The 19,068-nt window shown below is 47.4% G+C and overlaps 1 protein-coding gene across 3 annotated transcripts in view; it reads left to right on the top strand.

Moving 5' to 3' along the window:
* FARP2 (FERM, ARH/RhoGEF and pleckstrin domain protein 2) overlaps positions 1-19,068 on the top strand; it is a 105,804-nt gene that overhangs the window by 38,676 nt on the left and 48,060 nt on the right. For all 3 annotated transcript variants that reach the window (XM_040637999.1, XM_040637989.1, XM_040637993.1), the window contains exons 3-7: positions 8,934-9,038; positions 9,995-10,037; positions 11,142-11,220; positions 12,843-12,940; positions 14,634-14,748. In XM_040637999.1, the coding sequence (XP_040493933.1) occupies positions 8,934-9,038; positions 9,995-10,037; positions 11,142-11,220; positions 12,843-12,940; positions 14,634-14,748 (440 nt within the window). The remainder of the gene's footprint in view (positions 1-8,933; positions 9,039-9,994; positions 10,038-11,141; positions 11,221-12,842; positions 12,941-14,633; positions 14,749-19,068) is intronic.

Below are 19,068 nucleotides of genomic sequence, written 5' to 3'. Positions count from 1 at the left end.
TTTATTAAGGTTTACCGCTCCATGATTCATGTTGAATTAATATTTGTGTATGGTGTGAGGTAGGGGTTGATGTTCATTTTTTTTTTCCCATATAGTTACTCACTTCCCTTGGCTCCAGTTGTCAAAAAGACCATCCTTCCTGCACTGAGTTACACTGGTGCCTTTGCTGTAAGTCAGATGACTGTGCATGTGGGGGTCCGTTTCTAGGCTCTCATGCACTCCACAGGTCTGTTTTTGCACCAGTACCATACTGTCTTAATTACTACAGCTTTAGAATAAGTCTTGATATCTGACGGTGTAAGTCCTCCAACTTTGCTCTTCTTTAAGATTGCCTTTGCTTACTAGGCTTTGGTATTTATATTGTTTTTTTAATCCGCCTATCAATTTCTATGAATGCAAGCTGCTGGGATTTTAATTGGAATGGCATTGAATGTATGGATCACATGGGGAGCACTAACGTCTTATGTGGAGGGATGTGCCATGTTCATACATTGGAGGGTATCAAGCATATCTCTCCAGATGGTTAGGTCTTCTTTAGCTTTTCTCAGCAATGTTTTACAATTTTCAGTATAGCAGACTTCTGGGTCTTTCCACCATAGATGGCATGTCTTCAGTTTCACTTTCTAGCTGTTTATTATCAGTTTATAGAAATAGAATTGCTTTTTATGCGTTGACTTTATATTCTGTGACCTTGCTATAAGTTCATTTATTAATTCTAATAGTATAATATGGATTCTTTTGTTTTCAGCTGCTAGCTAAATTTCTGTTTTTTTTATTTTTTAGGCTTTTATTTTGAAGCAGTCTCAAACTTACAGAAAAAAATGCAAAAATAGTACAAAGATTTTTTCTTTCCTGAATTAGTTGAGAGCATGTTGCCAACACCGTGCCCCAGCACTCTTATAGTTCAAGTGTATTTCCTACAAGCAAGGAGGTTCTTCATCATTACAGTTCAGGACATTCACGTGGATCCCTCGGTGCCCTCAGGTCCCCAGGCCCCATTCAGGTGCCCCCATTGGTCCCCCTAGTGTCCTTTTTAACAAATGACCCAGTGTACAGTCCCGTCTCTGGTCTCCAGCCTGTGTGACTTTCATAACACTGACGCTTTTGAAGGTCACAGCAGTTGATTTGTAGATGAGTCTCAGATGGACTTGGCTGTTTCCCCATGATGGGATTCCGGTCATGCGTCTATGGCAGGGTGTTACCTACTGAATGTTTGTGTCCACCAAAATTCATATGTTAAAACCTAACCCCCACTGTGATGGTATTTGGAGGTAAGGTCTTTGGGAGGGAATTAGATCATGAAGGGGGAAACTTCATAAATGGGATTAGTGCCCTTAAAAGAGAGAGCTCAGAGAGAGCTCCCAGCCCCTTCCATCATGTGAGGACACAGCTGAAAGACAGCCATCTGTGAAGCCGAAAGCGGGCCTCCACCAGCCACCTAATCTGCCAATGCCTTGATTTTGGACTCCCAGCCTCCAAAACTTGGGAAATCGTTGTATGCTGTTTTAGCTACCCAGTCTGTGGTATAGCAGCCTGGAGGAACTAAGATGCAGAGGTAGCACAGAAGGGGTGCTGGGCCCTCACTGCATGCTCTTATGTGGTGTGCAATTTCAGTTTGTCCTATTTCTGGCAGCGTTCACTCTGGGTTCATCCTGCTGTCTTGCTGTCCCAGACCTGGCTTTAGCCCTTTCTCCAAGGAAGATTTGTGTTTGAGGTGTGCTTCTCACCTTCCGAGTCTTGCCGACCCCAGGAGCTGTCACTGGACAGAGCCAGGGGCTGTGGCTCTCTATGCCAGGCCCTCCTCCCATGTAGACATAGTCCCTGTTGCTGCTCTCCATCCTACTGTGGGGTGCTGTTTTCTGCAGACATTACCTCCCTCCACTACCCACCACTTCACTAAGACATGACCACTGGCCCCACCTGGGCTTCAGTATCCTGCACTTGGCCCTTGTGGACAAACAGCCCACCTCCCCAGCCCATATTGAGCCCACTTTTTTATTTTAAAAAAAATAGGTTAGTACATGCTCATGATAGAAATTTCAAAAAGTATAAAGTATACGCAGTCACACAGTTTAGTTCTCTGGAAACAACCGCCATTCCTAGTTACTATGCTCCTTCCAGAACATTTACCTGCGTATATGTGTGTCCGTGTATTCACATCTGTGTGTGCATTCCCTGCACGGATGGTGGCATAGGCAGTGCCCCACCCCTCCTTGTTCCCTCAACAGTGTATCTTGAAGGTCTTTCCACTTCCGTGTAGCCCTGGATGTGCCACAGTTTAACCTGTCCTGCAGGGGTAGATTTAGGCTAGTTTAGTCATTCGCTATTAGAAGCATTACTGTTAACAAATACTGTTTTATACACATGGGTTTGCACCTGTGAAATTCCTCTCAGAGTGGGATTATTTGGAGAATGGTGTGAACATTTAGATTTTAGTAGGTAGCTCCAGCCAGGCTGCACAGCATTGGGAGCACCAGTTTGCCACAGCCCCATGTGGGAGCACTTGGCCCACACTTGCTCACCTGGCATCAGACCGAGTTCTGGCACCCTGATCAACACCAAGATGGAGCCTCCGCCTGATTCTGACCCATGCACCTCTGGTCATGAGTCGCAGCGAGCCTCTTTGTGTGTGTGCAAACATCACTTAGGCTTCTGTGCTTTTGAACAGCCTGTCCTCTTGCCCATTGTTCTCATCAATTTGTAATCTTTTTACTTACTGATGTTTATAGTCTGATGTGTTTTACTTATTTTTTTTTAAGATTGTATTTGTTTATTTGAGAGAGAGAGAGCACAACCAGGGGGAGTGGCAGACAGAGGGAGAAGCAGGCTCCCCACTGAGCAGGGAGCCTGATGCAGGACTCGATCCCAGGACCCCAGGATCATGACCTGAGCCAAACGAAGACAGATGCTTAACTGACTGAGCCACACAGGCATCCTTGCAGTCTGGTGTGTTTTAAAGAAATTTGCACTTTGCTGTGACATGAGCTGTTTCTTCCCTGTGTGTCTTCGACTTGACAGCAGTTGCTTTTCATGTTTTTTTTCTTTTTTAAGATTGGGGTGTGTTTTTGTTTGTTTGTTTAAGATTTTATTTATTTATTTATTTGACACAGAGAAAGAGAGCACAAGTAGGCAGAGTGGCAGGCAGAGGGAGAGGGATAGTCAGGCTCCCCACGGAGCAAGCAGGCCCTCCACCGAAGGCAGACGCTTACCCGACTGAGCCACCCAGGCGCCCCAAGATTATTTTTTTTAAGATTTATTTATTTATTTATTTATTTATTTATTTATTTATTTGAGAGAGAGAGAGAGAGAGACTGCGAGTGGGAGAGAGGGACGGTGGGAGAGGAAGAGCGAATCCTCAAAGAGACTCCCTGCTGAGCAAGGAGCCTGATGCAGGGCTCCATCCCAGAACCCTGAGACCATGACCTGAGCCCAGATCAAGAGTTGGCTGGCCACATAACTGACTGAGCCACCCAGCTCAGTCCCCTGTCCCTTACGACTGTATTTTGAAGTCAACCCTACATCCACTGTGGGGTTCCAACTCGGCCCCAAGCCAGCTGGGCACCCACAGCAGCTGCTGCTTGTGCAGATACTTCATTTCCAGTCCCCCATTTCTCAAGTCCCCTGTTAGGGTGAACTTCTGGCGTGTCCTGAACACGGCTTCTCTGCCCATAGAGTATGAAAACTGGCTCATTGCCGGACTTGATGAGTTGATGTTTTTGTGTTTAGATATTTTACTCATCTTGAAATTATTATGTGAGGTAAGGGTACAACCTTGTTTTTTCCAGAGGGACACCAAGTGGTTTTTGCTGGATAATGTGTGTTCCTCCCATCTATTGACCTGAAATATCACATTTATCAGGTACTCCAGTACTTTCCATATTTGGGTGGATTTCTTCATCTCCCAGTCTGTTCTAGTTACTTGTCTATGTGGCAAGCACCAGTACCACACGTTTTAATTACTTTGGTTTTCAACAGGTTGAATATCTCGTAAGGCTAGTCCTCATCTATTTTTCTTTTTCACTGGCATGCTTGCATTAAAAAAATAATAACAGCTGTAGAATTAGCCTGTCAGGTTCCTCAGAGAATCCTTTTAATCCTTTTATTAGGACAGCGTGGAATCTGGCTTAATTCAAGGAGAACTGACACCTCCGTGAGGGTGTTTCTGTGCAAGAATACCGGGTGCCTCTCCACGCCCCATTGGTGGTCCCCTTCTTCTCTCATAACACTTCTGCATGAAGCTTTCTTTTGTTAAGTTTATTCCAAGACTTCAACTCTTGTGGCTGTTACAAATGTGGTTGTTTTCTTCCTTTCTGTCCTGAAAATGGTGGCTAATTGTGTGTAGGTGAAGGCTGTTTTGATGTATGTATAGAAATTTTCCCACCCCCACCTAACTGAATCCATCTCTTTCATAATGCTTTTCTAGTTGATGTTCTTGGGTTTTCAGAGGAAATGATCATATCTGCATATAATGATAGTTTTGCTTCCCTTCTGATTTTTTACCTCTCGTTTCTTTCTCCATTTTGATGTTGGTGTCACATAGTAGTCATTGAGTGTACTGTTGGGAGTGGCCTTCTCGTCTTGTTAAATGTTAAAGAATCACTTTTTCTTCCTATTTTCTTAAGAATTTATATCAAGGGGGCTCCTGGGTGGCTCAGTCGGTTGAGCGTCTGTCTTCGGCTCAGGTCATGATCCCAGGGTCCTGGGATGGAGCGCCTCAGCGGGGAGCCTGCTTCTCCTTCTCCCTCTGCCTGCTGCTCCCTCTTGTGCTCTCTCTCTCTCTCTGTCAAATAAATAAATAAAATCTATTTTAAAAAAAAGAATTTATATCAAGGGCGCCTGGGTGGCTCAGTCGGTTAAGCGTCTGCCTTCGGCTCAGGTCGTGATCCCAGGGTCCTGGGATCGAGCCCCACATCAGGCTCCTGCTCAGCGGGGAGTCCGCTTCTCCCTTTCCTGCTGCTGCTCCCCCTGCTTGTGCTCACACACGCACATTATCTCTCTCTGTCTCTCTCTCTCTTAAATAAATAAAAATGTTTTTTAAAAAAAGAATTTATATGAAGAGTAGAAATTAAATTTTATCAGATGCCTTCTCAGCTTTTCAGATTCTGGCAATAATCCTAGGATTTTTTTTTCTGACAAATCTATTGATAGGATATAGTGATAAATGTGCTGATACTGTATTGAATTATCCTGTTTTTTTATTAATTTTACTTGGTTATGGTATATTACTCTTTGAGTTGTTGCTGGATTGTGTTTGCCGGTATTTTACTCGGGATTTTTTTTTTTTTTTTTTTTTTTTTTTTTTTTTTTTTTGAGAGAGAGAGGCAGGGAGGGTGCAAAGGAAGAGAAAAAACGTTAGGCAGGCTCCACGCCCAGAGTGCAGCCCAACATAGGGCTCAGTCTCAGGACCCTGAGGTCACCACCTGAGCTGAAACCAAGAGTCAGATGCTCAACCAGCCGAGCCACCCAGGCGCCCCTTACTCAGGATATTTTCACTGATACCTATAACTTGGAATTTTTCTCTCAGTGTTGTATGTGTGTTTGCATGGAGTTTGGGAGTTCTTTCCCAAGAAAGAGACTTAGAAGAGACCACTGTCACCACCCACATGCTTCGGACCAATTTGACTAGCTTTGGGAATGCCTGTCGCTACATGGTTTGTGGAAACACCTGATTCTGCTGGGTTTTGTAGGAGTTCAGTGTGTATCTCAGGTCACACAGAGAATACAAAGTTCCTTTTTTTTGTTTGAACATAGGATAATTGACTTGGGAAAGCTTTTTTACTTTAGTAAAATTTACTCCAGTCCAGGTGCTTACACACGTATACATATGTGTATGTGTGTATGGATATATGTATATGCATACATATGTGCATATATGTGTGTATGTTTTTTAAAACAGAAATGTGTAATTAAATGTATTTTTGGGTCCAGATTTAAAAACCCTGTTCTGGGTTGGACGCTGGTGCATCAGGAATGTGCCCCCTGTGTGTCGGCAGCCTTGGTACACATTGGCACCCCTTATCAGTTGGGCAGGCCCCCTGAACAAGCCCACGCTGCACTGACTGTGGGTAGAGGGCTTGGGAGGACCGTTAACCCTACCGTTCCACCACACAGGGCGACCACACAGTTGAAAAAGGAGAGGGGAGGGCTTGAACGCAGCAGAGCAGTTGGGGATGTTTTGGGCCTGTCGGTGGCGCACCTACGGTGTGATGTGCCTGGAGATTCAAGGACGGATGACGCAGTCTCCGACCGTCTAGTAGTAGGAATGCACCCAGACGAATAGCTTTGTGAACAACAATGCCGTAAGCACGGTGCTGGGGATAAGAACCAAGGGATGTGGCAGTTAAGTGGAGCTGACCGAAAGTAGGGGGACCTTACCCTCGAGGTCACTAACTCCTCGGGTTCTCAGAGGCTCTGCTGGAGACCGACAGGGGGAGAGGATATTTCCCTGTAAGGGAGCAGCCGGCTATCCAGGTCGCCCCTGGACGGGTGAGGCCAGGTCATGTGGGGCCATGCACACCACACTTTGAGGGTGTTCCCTCCTACGGAGCTCCCCACCCCCACCCCCCTCCAGTCCCGGGGGAGGGGACATGGCTGTGGGAGAGCTTCCTGGGGAGAAGTGTTTAGTGTTAGAGGAGTTGTGGCGGACTCCATGATTTCCATGACCTCTGACCAGTTCCCCACTGAGGGGATCGACTGCACATCAGTCCAAGAAACCCTAGTGTGGGTGCGTTGTCCACAAGAGCACAGTGGGCACCCAAGCCCCGGCGTGCCTCTTCCGGCACCCACCCCGTGAGAGTGAGCCCCTACCGTGATCCTTGTAAGGGGTGATGGGACAGTACTTACATCCAGAAGAGTCACTCCGCTGCTCTCCGTGAGATGTGTTGTCAGCGTAGGACTCTTCGCAGCCCACCTTCCCGTGGCAGCGAGGTGCCTCCGGCGCTGTGATCCGCTGTGAACTTCTTGGCACCGCATAGTGCAGGGTTTCGTATCTTCACATAAGAACCCCACTCTTAGGAGCGTAAACACTTCCTGGGTACACAGCGAGAATGTCTACTGCTTAAACTTACAGGAGCACGATGTCCTTTGGAACAATGGAGGTTTACCTTTCTTCCCACTTACATACATTATTTTCTCACTGCAAAGATGACAGATGCCAGGGGTGCTTGGGTGGCTCCATCGGTGAAGCGTCTGCCTTCGGCTCCGGTCATGATCCCAGGGTTCTGGGATGGAGTCCCACGTCAGGCTCCCTGCTCGGCAGGGAGTCTGCTTCTCTCCCTCCTCCCCTCTGGTGCTCTCTTTGGCTGTCTCTGTCGCTATCTCTGTCTTGGTCTCAAGTAAATAAATAAAATCTTTTAAAAAATGACAGATGCCTATTGATGAAAATTTAGACATTACAGAAGTTGGTAAATAAGGTAAAAGTGAAAGTGCTTTTCCCACCCATCACCCCCATTCAGTACTAAGTGGCAAATGCAGTGTGAGTGTTTTAGGAAGTGGAATTCTATTACAGGCACTGGATAGAAGGGGAACCCTTTTTCCTGCTTGACTAGACCGCAGCCTTGGACTTCGTTCCACAGCAGCACACGCAGAGTTTGTAGTGATTGCACGGTTTCAGCTGTGGATGTACCGTCTGTGTCATCAGTTCATCACTGGATTTGTCCGTGCATATTTAGCTCTGTGCGGTTGTGTGAGACCATCTGCAGGAGAAAGTTCTAGAAGTAGAATTGCTAGAGCAAAGATACATGGGTACACTTTAAATTTTGGAGGTGTCTTCAGATTCTACCAGAAGATAGGATGGATTCGGGTTCCCCCGGCAGTGTGTGACACGGCTGTCTTTCCGCAGCCACATCACATCGCTCTCCCAGGCCTCTGAGATAGGTGAAAAATGATATCTCGCTGTTTTAGTTTATTTCCTTATTAGAGGGCTTGAGTACCTTTTTCTGTGCCTAAAAGCCATTTATATTTCTTTATCCAATTCATAAGAACAATTTGAAAGATAATTTGTTTCAGTATGATTCTAAATTATAACTTTATTCACTGTTTATTCAGAAGTTTTTCATCTTTATTTAATCAAATCTGTCTCTATGCTATACTTAGGAAGACTTTACTTAGCCCAAGATTAGAGAAGTATTCTCTGTTTCATTCTATTCTTTAGTCCACTGGAATTTATTTTTGTGAGCAGTGCGGACCAGGAATCTAACTCCATTTTTCTTCTAAATGGAGAGCCGCTTGCCCACCTCATGTTTGAACAGTCCATGCTCTTCTCGCTAATGTTGTTGTTACCAAATAATAAAGTATTCACTTGGCTCTTATGCAGACAAGGAGTATGAGACCCACCTTTTTAGTGAATATCAAATTGTTTGATAAAATGTTCACTGACGCTGAAAATTTGTTCTGCATTCTGAAAATGCCTCAGGTTACTAAAGAAAATGGCTAAGGACACAACTGAGTACATAAAGACTGAAGGAATTGAAGGAATTTTCTAGCTTTATGTTGGTGTCAGTTTTTTCTTTTTTTAAGATTTTATGTATTTATTTGACAGAGAGAGAGCACAAGTAGGCAGAGCAGCAGGCAGAGGGAGAGGGAGAAGCAGCTCTCTGCTGAGCAGGGAGCCGGACGTGGGGCTCGATCCCAACATGGGGCTCAATCCCAACGTGGGACTCGATCCCAGGACCCGGGGATCACGATCTGAGGCGAAGGCAGCTGCTTAACTGAGCCACCCAGGCACCCCTTGGTGTCAGTTTCTAAGCACAAAGAGCCTTGGGCTCTTTATTTGCTTTGTGGTGGTTTGTAAGCCCTGTAGAAGGCGGAGTGAAGGCAGGAGTTCAGTAGGATGGAGTTTAACGTGCGGAAGGCCAGGTCATGCCACAGTGTTTCATGAACCCATGCTGTGGGAAGTCACCTAATCTTCCTATGTCCCCTCCCTGCCTTCACAGCCTAAGCGCGACGGACAGACATTGCTGACTCAGGTGTGGAGGCACTTGAACCTGACGGAGTGTGACTACTTCGGGCTGGAGTTTCAGCACCCCCAGTCCTACTGGGTATGTGTCCTTGCCTTATTCTTGCAAACAGGCTCTCGGTGCATCATGGGTGCTCACCATGTACGTGGCCACAGAGAGCCTTTGAGGACCGTCTACAGTGATACAGGCACGATACTTTATCACGCTGCGGTTATCAGAGCTGTACTGTGGAGACGTGGACTGCATTTGCCTTTTAGCTAAGCTGAGTTCCCATCCTCCCTAAATTTGTTCTCCCCACCAGTACATGTGCCAAGGAAATCCAGAAACAACCACTAGGACATCTGCATGATAATCATTTTGAGCAAACTTTTACTAAATTCATTGGTTATCCCTCATGTTACTTGATAGATGAACCTTAAAAAATGTGGAGCTTTAATATTTACAGGTGGAACTGGTTTAAAGAAACCAAAATCAGGGGCGTCTGGGTGGCTCAGTCCGTTAAGTGTCTGACTCTTGACTTCAGCTCAGGTCATGATCTCACGCTTGTGAGCTCAAGCCCAGCCTTGGGCTCCGTGCTGGGTGTGGAGTCTACTTTAAAAAAAAAAAAAAAGGAAACCAAAATCAGCCTGTTTAGTAAGCATGTCAGCGTTACAGAGCTCTGTCTGCTCCTCCATGCAGTGGCACTCTTGTCCATTTGTTTACAGGTGTACCTTGTACCAAAGATTTGTTTGGCCTTAACAGATGCCCCCCAAAATAATTGTTGGTACCCATGCTGTGCGTAGCAGCAACAGTGTGCATGTGACGTAATGGAGGGGTCCCGGCCTGCGTGGCGTCCCATCACCCTCCCACACTTCTCGAAGCAGGCGCTCCTGGGCCTCTCCCAGCTGTTTGTCAGGGTGTGACTGGTGTGTGAGCAGAGATCCAAAACAGGCCCACCTTGTATATCTCTCCTAGTTATAAACAGTTCTGTATTTTGTAACATAGTTATTAAATACAAAAATCATTGGATATGATCTCTTTTCTTAAATCCTCTTTAGATTTGGCTGGAACCTATGAAGCCCATCATTAGGCAAGTACGAAGTAAGTCTTTTTTTAAACTCTTTAAAATTCTGTTCATTTAAGATGCTTTTGTTCTTGACTGTTCAAATTGGAGGTATGTTCAGATGTTCATTGTCACCACCCTGGGGAGCAGTGAGGTGATCGCCGGCAGCACGTGAACTTGGAGGTCGTGTCGCTGGTTAGTCTCAGCCTGCGGCAGCTGGGCATGGCCAGTGGTTCTCAAACATAGCAGTAACCAGATATGCTCTTGGATGTGCAACTTTAATTTTTGGCCAATATGTAAAAATAAATATGCAGTTTCTCCCCTCCAAGTTATAAAAAGGCATTGAGGTTCTTCCTTTAATTACCTTAATTTTTTTTAAACAATTTTTAAAACTTTATTTTTTGTGGTATTATTTTTTATTTGAGTATGGTTGACATGCAATTTAATTACATTTTTAATAGAATAGTTTATATTGTTTTGTAATTATGAACATAATTATGTTTGTTAGTCTCCATTAAATTTTGAAAATTGGGGCACATAGTAATGCCTCTTAGTAACAGGGTGCTGTCCAGGGGTCTGGATTCACCTGCAGTCTGTTTGGTCCCATATGGGAGAAAAGGATGGGTGCCAGCAGCTTCATTAGTCACTGGTGACCTAAGGTCATTTAGGTCATCGTGGCCCTGTTGCACAGCGCCTCCTTTTTGCTGCTTGGTGAAAATTACATAGCTGTGTTATTACAGAATTTCAGCAAAGCTGAGATGCTCAGACGGGCTAGCGTCTTCTGCGTTTTCTTTCCAGTCATCAGGTGGTTCTAGCTCAGTGTAGTGAGTGATGACGTTTTCCTTTCACTGAAGTAGATAAAGACTTCAAAAAATAGTGGGATTGACTTTACTTGTGAAGTTTAAAATGTTTCTTTTCAGGGACGCCTGGTGGCTCAGCTGGTTAAGCATCTGCCTTCAGCTCAGGTCATGATCCCAGGGTCCTAGATGGAGCCCCGCATCGGGCTCCCTGCTCAGTGGGGAGCCTGCTTCTCCCTCTGCCTGCCGCTCCCCCTGCTTGTGCTCTCTCTGTCTCTGTCAAATAAATAAATAAAATCTTTAAAAAATGTTTTAAATAAATAAATAAAATGTTTCTTTTCATAGGGCCAAAGAACGCGTTGCTTCGTCTGGCAGTGAAATTTTTCCCACCTGACCCGGGTCAGTTGCAGGAAGAATATACAAGGTAAAGAACCCCTCCTGAAGCACAGCTATTGTCAGCAGGGTCTAGAATTCACCTGTGTCTCCCGCAGCACCTGGCTCATGAGGTGCTCGGGGTGTGTGATTTCTCAGGATGAATGAAGATCAGATGTAAGGTACAAGAGAACTAGGATATCATTGTAGTAGTAACAGCCCTTCTGACTAAAAATGGAGTCCTGCCTGAACTGCAGGCATCTTAAGAACCTCACTTGAGAAGGTTTTTGTAGAGCCTTGTAACATCACAAAAATCACAGACTGTCCGCTGCAGCCCAATGTTGGGATCCCATTAGTCCAGCCCCACATTTGATGGGTAAAATGACTGAACCCGAAGGACAGCAGAAAGTGGTTTTCAGAGTGAACACAGAACTCATGTGCGTAGTGTCTATGTACCTGACGTTCACCAAGAGTCCTCTCTGAGGGAATGACTTTTAAATATAGATACCCGGGAAATAACAAGGAATAGGAACCATTACCTAATTCTGGGTCCTGAGTCCAAGCCATGTTTATGCAAAAGTTTCTTATTTATTTATTTATAAGAAAAATTTACTGTTTATGATAAAAGAAGAGAAACGTCAAAATAAAGCTATGTAAAAAGTAAATGTAGCTCTTCACTCTGCCCACTGCATTGTCCCCAGAAGTGGTATCACTTGGGATGTGTGTTCCAGATGAATTTATAGCAATGTACGAGTGGACCTAGGTCTTTAAAGAAATTACCTTACAAAGCTGTGTCACTATACACATCGTACTCTAGGTTGGTTGTTTCTTGTTTTGTATTTTACCCCGTGTCTGTAGTGTGCTGTGGATGTCTTTCCACAGCAGTGCGTGTGGCTGTAATCTACTTTATTGAACTCCTTTCCTATCTGTGCACACTTAGATTATTTCTCTGCTATATTGCTGCGAGTAAACAGCCTTGTCCACATACCTTCGTAAACCCTGGAAAATATTTCTCCAGGAAAGTTTCATAAAAGTGAAATTGCCAAGTTCAAGGGCAGGCACATTTCGATTGTAAGCTTGCTCTAGAGTGTAAATTCCAGCAAGGAGAGAGTTTGTTTTGCGTTGTACTTCCAAGTCCAGGAATAGTACCTGGAATGTAATACTTGCTGAGTAATTATTTGTTGATGGATAAATGAATATATGAATACATTCAAATTGCCTTCTCTAGTACATTTTTAGCATTTAGGAGTGCCTGTTTCTCAGCTCATAGCCAGAACCAAATATCCTCAATCTGTCTACAACTCTCAGAGCCGCATTTTAAGTTATATCTTCATTGGATATTTCTGCTCTTCCACAACAGAATTGTTGAGTGCAGTTTTGTGTGTGTAACATAAGTAATATGAATTTGTGAGCGTCCCCTTTAAAGGTGTGTTGTGTCTAGAAGGCGAGCGTGTGAGTGCTCCTGTGTGTGGGGTCTGCTGCACGTGACCCTGTCCACTGAGCTGCTGCCTGTGAAGGGCCCCTGTCACTTTGCCTTTGCTCACCGTCTGCTCTGATGTCCCTGGTTGCTGCGGTTTCCTGGGGCTCTATGCTCTCCTGAGATGGAGACGTGGCGGGGGGGGTGCTCTGGAGCCTTTGGAGTTGATATCTGCGGTGTTTTGAACTCCCTTCTAGATACCTGTTTGCCTTGCAACTCAAGAGAGACCTCCTGGAGGAGCGTCTGCCCTGCACAGACACCACGGCGGCCCTTCTGGCATCCCACCTTCTGCAGGGTTAGTATCTCCCTGCCCTGGGCGGAAGCGCGGACCATGTCAGACGTGCACAGCGCTCTTGACCACCAGCGCCTGATGTGTCTTCAAGGTTAACGAGTGTGATGAAGAACGGGCCTTTAATTTGCCCATTTTCTCTGATAAGCTGAAGATTAACATCTATCAGGTGGAGGTCCTTGAGGCAAACAGTCTCCACTCAGAAAGAAAGGCTCAAGGCCGAGATCGGCAGCCATACATATTCTTTGGGAATGTCTCTCCTTTGTGCCTTCTCACATTTTCCCATGAATGTCTTCAGTCTGGGAGCCAAATGACAGCCCCGACCCTTAGCACCCCTGGAAAGAGACCTCCCTGGCGTGAATGTCACAGCCCCTGTGGTGACGAGTTAGGTATCAAACCCCTGAGGAAAAACACGTTTCTCAGTATGTCACACAGAGCAAGGGATGGCTCAGAAGAACAGGAAGAATTATTGTGTAGGAAGAGGTTCTGAAAGCAGGTTGTGCCTTGCCGGGGCCTTACGAATCCCCCAGCTGACAGAGTAGGAAGAGGGAAACACGCTGCTGCTGGACTAGAGTCCCCCTGGCACAAGACTAATGTGTCTGAAAATTGGAGCACAGGAAGTATAATGTAGAAAGTATCAGGAATCGTAGCAACCAATATGTGGGTTAATTTGTGGTTTACTTGTCCTCACACACAGCCCTCCTACAAATAGTTTCATTGTAGATTTGCCATCCTGCACTAGGGGGCCTTGTTGGCTCTTGTTAATGTAAGTTTCCAAAGTGATTTATTTTTTATTGGGTCTGAAGTCTTCTCACAGAGACTGATGGTTTTCCAGCACGAACGGTCCCTTGGCAGAGCCGCTTACTCGAGGGCTGTGTACAGTGTCGTTACAGTACAGTGTCACTTTCCCCTTGCGAGCGTGCTGCTTACACTCCAGTGGCTTGGGGAGACAGGGCCACCAGCTGCGGTGTGTGCCTCTGAGCGGGGCCGTCCGGCTCCAGAAGGCACCACGGAGCCACTGCGGAAGCACAACGGGGTCTGAGGTGCAGACACAGCCGCATGGTCCCGCCCTGCTGTGAGGCGTGTGCTAGGCCTGTGGGCATGAGTGTCCCGGTCTCTAGAGTGGGGCCCTGTGGGAGCAACTTTCTGTGAATTTGAGGCTGTCTCAAAACAAAAAAGAAGTATTTTGTTTAAGGTTATTGGGCTTTAACTATGACTCTTGAAACATGAGTAGCCTCAAGATTCATGAAATTAAAAAGAGACATTGTTCCTCAAGAATCTGAGAGGCCCTGAGGGAAAAAATTATTTAAAATACATTACCCTGAAACAAATAAGATCCATATTCCTGGTCACAACAGTCTTGAGACTGCAGACAGAGAAAGCGTGGTTTAAGCCACAACAAACCGCTCAGGATAAATTGGGGGCTCAGCATCAGCCTCCCTGGGGTCACTCACCAGCGTCTTTGTTCTTCAGAACTCAGAAAAAAACTTCGTCACCTGCCTTTATATTTGCTTCTAATAGCTTAAGATACGTGGAAAAGTAAAATACAAAATCCTATGTATTTGAGGGATGTATTCTTTTACTACAGATTTAGGATAATTTTTTTTTCTACTTTTAATTCATGCATTTGCATGTACGAATGCTTGTATTTTTCTTTATTTGAAAATTAGAATCACTGTCTGTTACCGTCTCATTTCAGCGGAAATAGGAGATTATGATGAAACCCTGGACCGAGAGCACCTCAAAGCCAATGAGTACCTGCCCAGTCAGGAGCATTCTCTTGAGAAGATTCTAGAATTCCACCGGAAGCATACGTGAGTCTGTCAGAGCCGACCACTGACCCCCTGTCACCACACCGTACGACGAACTAGTGTGTCTACGTAATGGAAGCCACTGCTGAGGCTTCTGCAATACTGACCATAGTCACTACCATCCACTCCCTGGGGGCACAGTCCCACTGCTGGGAGGAGGCTAGAAAGGAGGTCCACGCTCTGACAGGAGTGACCAGAAGGCAGGGCATCAGGGGCAGCTGTGTGTGAGTGTTCTTGACTAAGCGGTGTGCGCGATGTGTGTGGTAAGCCCGTTGAGCGTCAGTGGGCCCTCCTATGAGGTGGGTAGAGCTGGTGGATGCCAGCATCGCAGACCAACCGGCGGCCCTGCTCTGTGAGTGACTTCATTTGGGTTTCTCCAAGACTCGACGCCAGTGTACTTCTTTGGGGTGAAGAGAGGTGCAGGAAGGGGCCATGAGGAGGGAGGGCCTGGGCCAAGGGCCTGGGGGAGGTGGTTGTGATCTTGAACCCACCAAAGGGAAAGTGGACAGGAGAGGGGCCTGATGGCTTGGTCTTGCCCTTGAGAAGGGGCCTGTTGATGTGCGGGTTTATTTTGGTCAGATAACCCTTGTGGGGAAAGCTCCACAGGAATCCCTCTCAGATTTTCATCAAAGGTTTGGGTGCCAACTATCTGTCAGTCCCTACTGTCCACACTTGGGGAGGGGGTAGCTTGAAGAGCACAGACCAAGATTCTCCCCCTGGAGGACTTCACATTGCCTCCGCGAGCCTGCATGCTGTCATGCATTCCGCCATGCATTCCGCCACTCACAGGCACTTATGGAGTGCCTTTTGTGGGCCCGGCATTGGGGCGGGCATTGGCTACATGAGTGTATGTGTGTTATGGCGTAGGAGCTACAGAACAGGCAGAGCCCTCTTCAATGAGAGGAGAAGGGTGAGTGGCTGGGCCGCTCGGGCAGGTAGGCATCTTTGAGGAATTAGCCACATAAGGTTGGTGAGGGGCGTTCAGGCAGAGGCAGCAGCCTGGGAGGGCGGAGGGAAGGTCAGGGGGGCCCAACCTGCCACCCACATTCCCATCCGAAGTTCTGGTTTAAGCAGTGGGGCGAGTAACAGTGCCTATTGCTGGCAGGAGGCTGTGTGTGACCCTACTCTCACGGCAAGACTGAGGGAACCCACCAGCCCGGTCTTGGGTGTCACAGTTTGGGGCACCTCTTAGTGTCAGAGGTCAGCACGCCGGGCAGAGGAGCAAGGGGCCATCTCCCAGTGCCAGCCTGAGTCACGTGCCCGTCCCAAAGGAGATGATGACATGTTCGGGATTTGTTCCTGGAATGGGGGTGGGGCGCTGCACTGGCGCCAATGGGTCGATGGGTCTGGGATGCAGGCAGAGTGTCATCAGCATGGAAGCAAACAGGCTGTGCAGGTCACCTAGGGAGGAGAGGGTAGAGACAGATGGAAAAGAGAGCAGAACCAGGACAGACCCCTGAAGACCCCTGAAGACTGAGTGAGAAAGGGGCAGCACCAGAGGCCATGAGAACAGGGGCAGCGAGCTAGGCAGGAAGAGAGGCTCGGACACCAAGGGACAGTGTGTCAAGAAAGGGCACAGCCCCTTGAGCTGAGGGTCAGCACCAGGCCTGGCGAGTGTGGATGCAACAGGCGTGTCTGTGAGGCGAGGTTCAGGGTGAAGGCCAGGCTCACACTGGAAGTGAGGTGAGGGAATGGTGCAGGGCTGTGGTCAGTCACTCTGAGAGCCACCTGGGAGCAAGCAGAGATGCCGCGGGGAGGGCATGCGTGCACGTGTGTGCCTGTGCCTGTGCTTGCGTGTCCATGTGCTCGCACGCGTGTGCTCACATGCCCACACAGTGTGTATATGTGCGCATGTATGCACGCATTAGGTGTGTGTCTTAAGGTGGCTGCTTTAAAAACTCGTGAAAGGGGCTCTCGGGTGGCTCAGGTTGTGATCTCGAGGTCTTGAGATTGAATCCTGCATCAAGCTCTCTGCTCAGCGGGGAGTCTGCTTCTCCTTCTCTGCTTGCCACCTCCCCTGCTTGTGCTCGCTCTCTCTCCGATTGATTGATAATTTATATATATATATGCTCATGAAAGCCACTTAGAGGAGAAATCAGGGAATGTGCTTCATAGAGGACTAATCCAGGACTCTTTCCGTGGGAGTGCCCCCGTCCCTGAGCTCAGCTGTCACTCTCTGGGCTCTCATGGTTCTTTTTTTTTTTTTCCTAAAGATTTTTATTTTTAAGTGATCTCTACACACAACCTGGGGCTTAAACTCACAACCCCGAGATCAAGAGTCACACACCCCATCGACAGAGCCAGCCAGGCGGCCTCTCATGGTTCTAATGTGCTGACTTTATCTTCCATAGTCATCAGATATTTGTAGCACTTCTTTTCTTTAAATCATTTTTTATGGTGGGTTTTTAAAGACCGTGCGGTACCTTCATTTTAACCAAGATAAATTTCTTTTTTTGTTGTTGTTTCTTTAGTATTTTGTCTATTTGTCAGAGAGCACAAGCAGGGCGTGGGGCAGATGGAGAAGCAGGCTCCCTGCTGAGCAAGGAGCCTGATTCGGGACTCTATCTCAGGACTACAGGATCATGACCTGAGCCGAAGGCAGATGCTTCACCAGCTGAGCCACCCACGTGCCCCTGAGCAAGATAAATTTCTTACCTAGTATATAGTATCTTCCTTGGCCTGCTAGAAACACACTTTGGTAATCACTGAATAAGATACTGAAGGAATGGTTTTTTACTTTTATCACAGTTCTTATGGATCTTTGAGATTGAAGAAAAAGATTTGAAAGCTGGTGTCTTGATCCTTTGGGGCTGCTGTAACCGAGCACCCCAGGCTGGGCGGCCTGTAGCCCACAGACCTTGATTTCTCACAGTTCTACAGCCTGGAAGTCCAATGTGGAGGCAGTGGTGGGTTCGGTGTGCTGAGGACCTGCTTCCTGTTTCATAAATGGCATCTCGCGCTCTGTCCTCACAGGGCGGAAGGGGCTGGGAGCTCCCTGGAGCCTCTGTTTGAAGGGCACTGATACTTGTGAGTCCTCTGCGCGGCCCCCTCCCAAAGACCCCCCTCCAAATACCATCACACTGGGGGTTAGGCTGCAGCCTAGGAATTTTGGAGGACACAGACGTTCACCCTGTAACATTCCACCCCCCATAATTCATGTCCTCCTCGCATGCACAATGTATTCATTCCATCCCAACAGCCTGAACGTCCCCACCGTTCTAGCACCAAAACCCTCCCAGGCCCCTAGCCTCTCTTGAATCTCATCTTGGTGAGGTCTGGCTGGGACTCTGGCTGTGGTTCTGCCTGAGGCCAAGTCTCCAGCTGTGAACCTGTGAAAACAGAATACTGTGCTGGGGGGCAGCATGGGATTGGCACTCCCTTCCAAAGGGAGAAATGGGAACCAAGGGAAGGGTAAAAGGTCTCAGGCAAGCCCAAAACCTAGCAGGACAAATGACATGAGATGTTAAGGCTCAGGAATAATCCTCTTTGGCTCAGTGCTCTGCCCTCTGGGCAGCCCTGGCCTTAGAAACCAGATGGAGGCTGTGGGGCCCCCAACCTCCCCCTCATCCACACGGCCTGCGATGGGAGGGGCAGCCTTGACCTGAATTGCCTTTGGGGTCCTTCTCCCACTGTCCTGATTTCGGTCCATACTGATCTCCTCAGCCGTTTAGCCACACCCTTCATGTCCTCATTTTCTGCATGCATAGGCTAAGCATTTTCCTAATCTTAAAATTCTGCTTCACACGTCCATCTCTCAGTCACTTCTCTCTTGCGCTTTCCTGTCAGCAATCAGGAGCCCGGCCACACCTTCCCGACTTGGCGTAGAGGTCTCTTCAGCTGAACATCCAGTGCATTGTCGGCACGTTCTGCCCTCCACAAAACACGACATAAATGTCATTCAGCCACATTTTGTGCCACTTTATAAAAAGGATCACCTTATCTCCTGTTCCCAGTAACATCCCTCACTTCCTTCTGAGGCCTCGCCAGAATAGCCTTCGCCACCCTCACATCTACCAGATTCTGTTCACGAAGCCGTAGAGTTTCTCTAAGAAGAAGGGCTTTCTCCGCTCTCTTCCTTCTGAGTCCTCACCAGACTCTCCCTTAGCCTCCCTGATTCCAGCTGCACCTCAGAACTCCCCCAGCCTCTGCCTGGCACCCACTCTGAAGCCGCAGCAGTGGGCACTGGAAGCGTTAGGAATGAGCAAATCCTGGGGCGCCCGGCCGGGTCAGTCAGTGGGGCATGCATTCGGTTAAGCGTTGGACTCTTGGGCTCGGGTTGTGATCTCAGGGTCTTGGGATCAAGCTCGCATACCCCCCTGCTGC

Source organism: Ursus maritimus, unplaced genomic scaffold (assembly GCF_017311325.1).
Source record: "Ursus maritimus isolate PB19 unplaced genomic scaffold, ASM1731132v1 scaffold_1, whole genome shotgun sequence".
Taxonomy (NCBI): Eukaryota; Metazoa; Chordata; class Mammalia; order Carnivora; family Ursidae; genus Ursus; species Ursus maritimus.
Note: the sequence above shows the minus strand (reverse complement) of the source record. Positions and strands in the feature narration are given on the sequence as shown.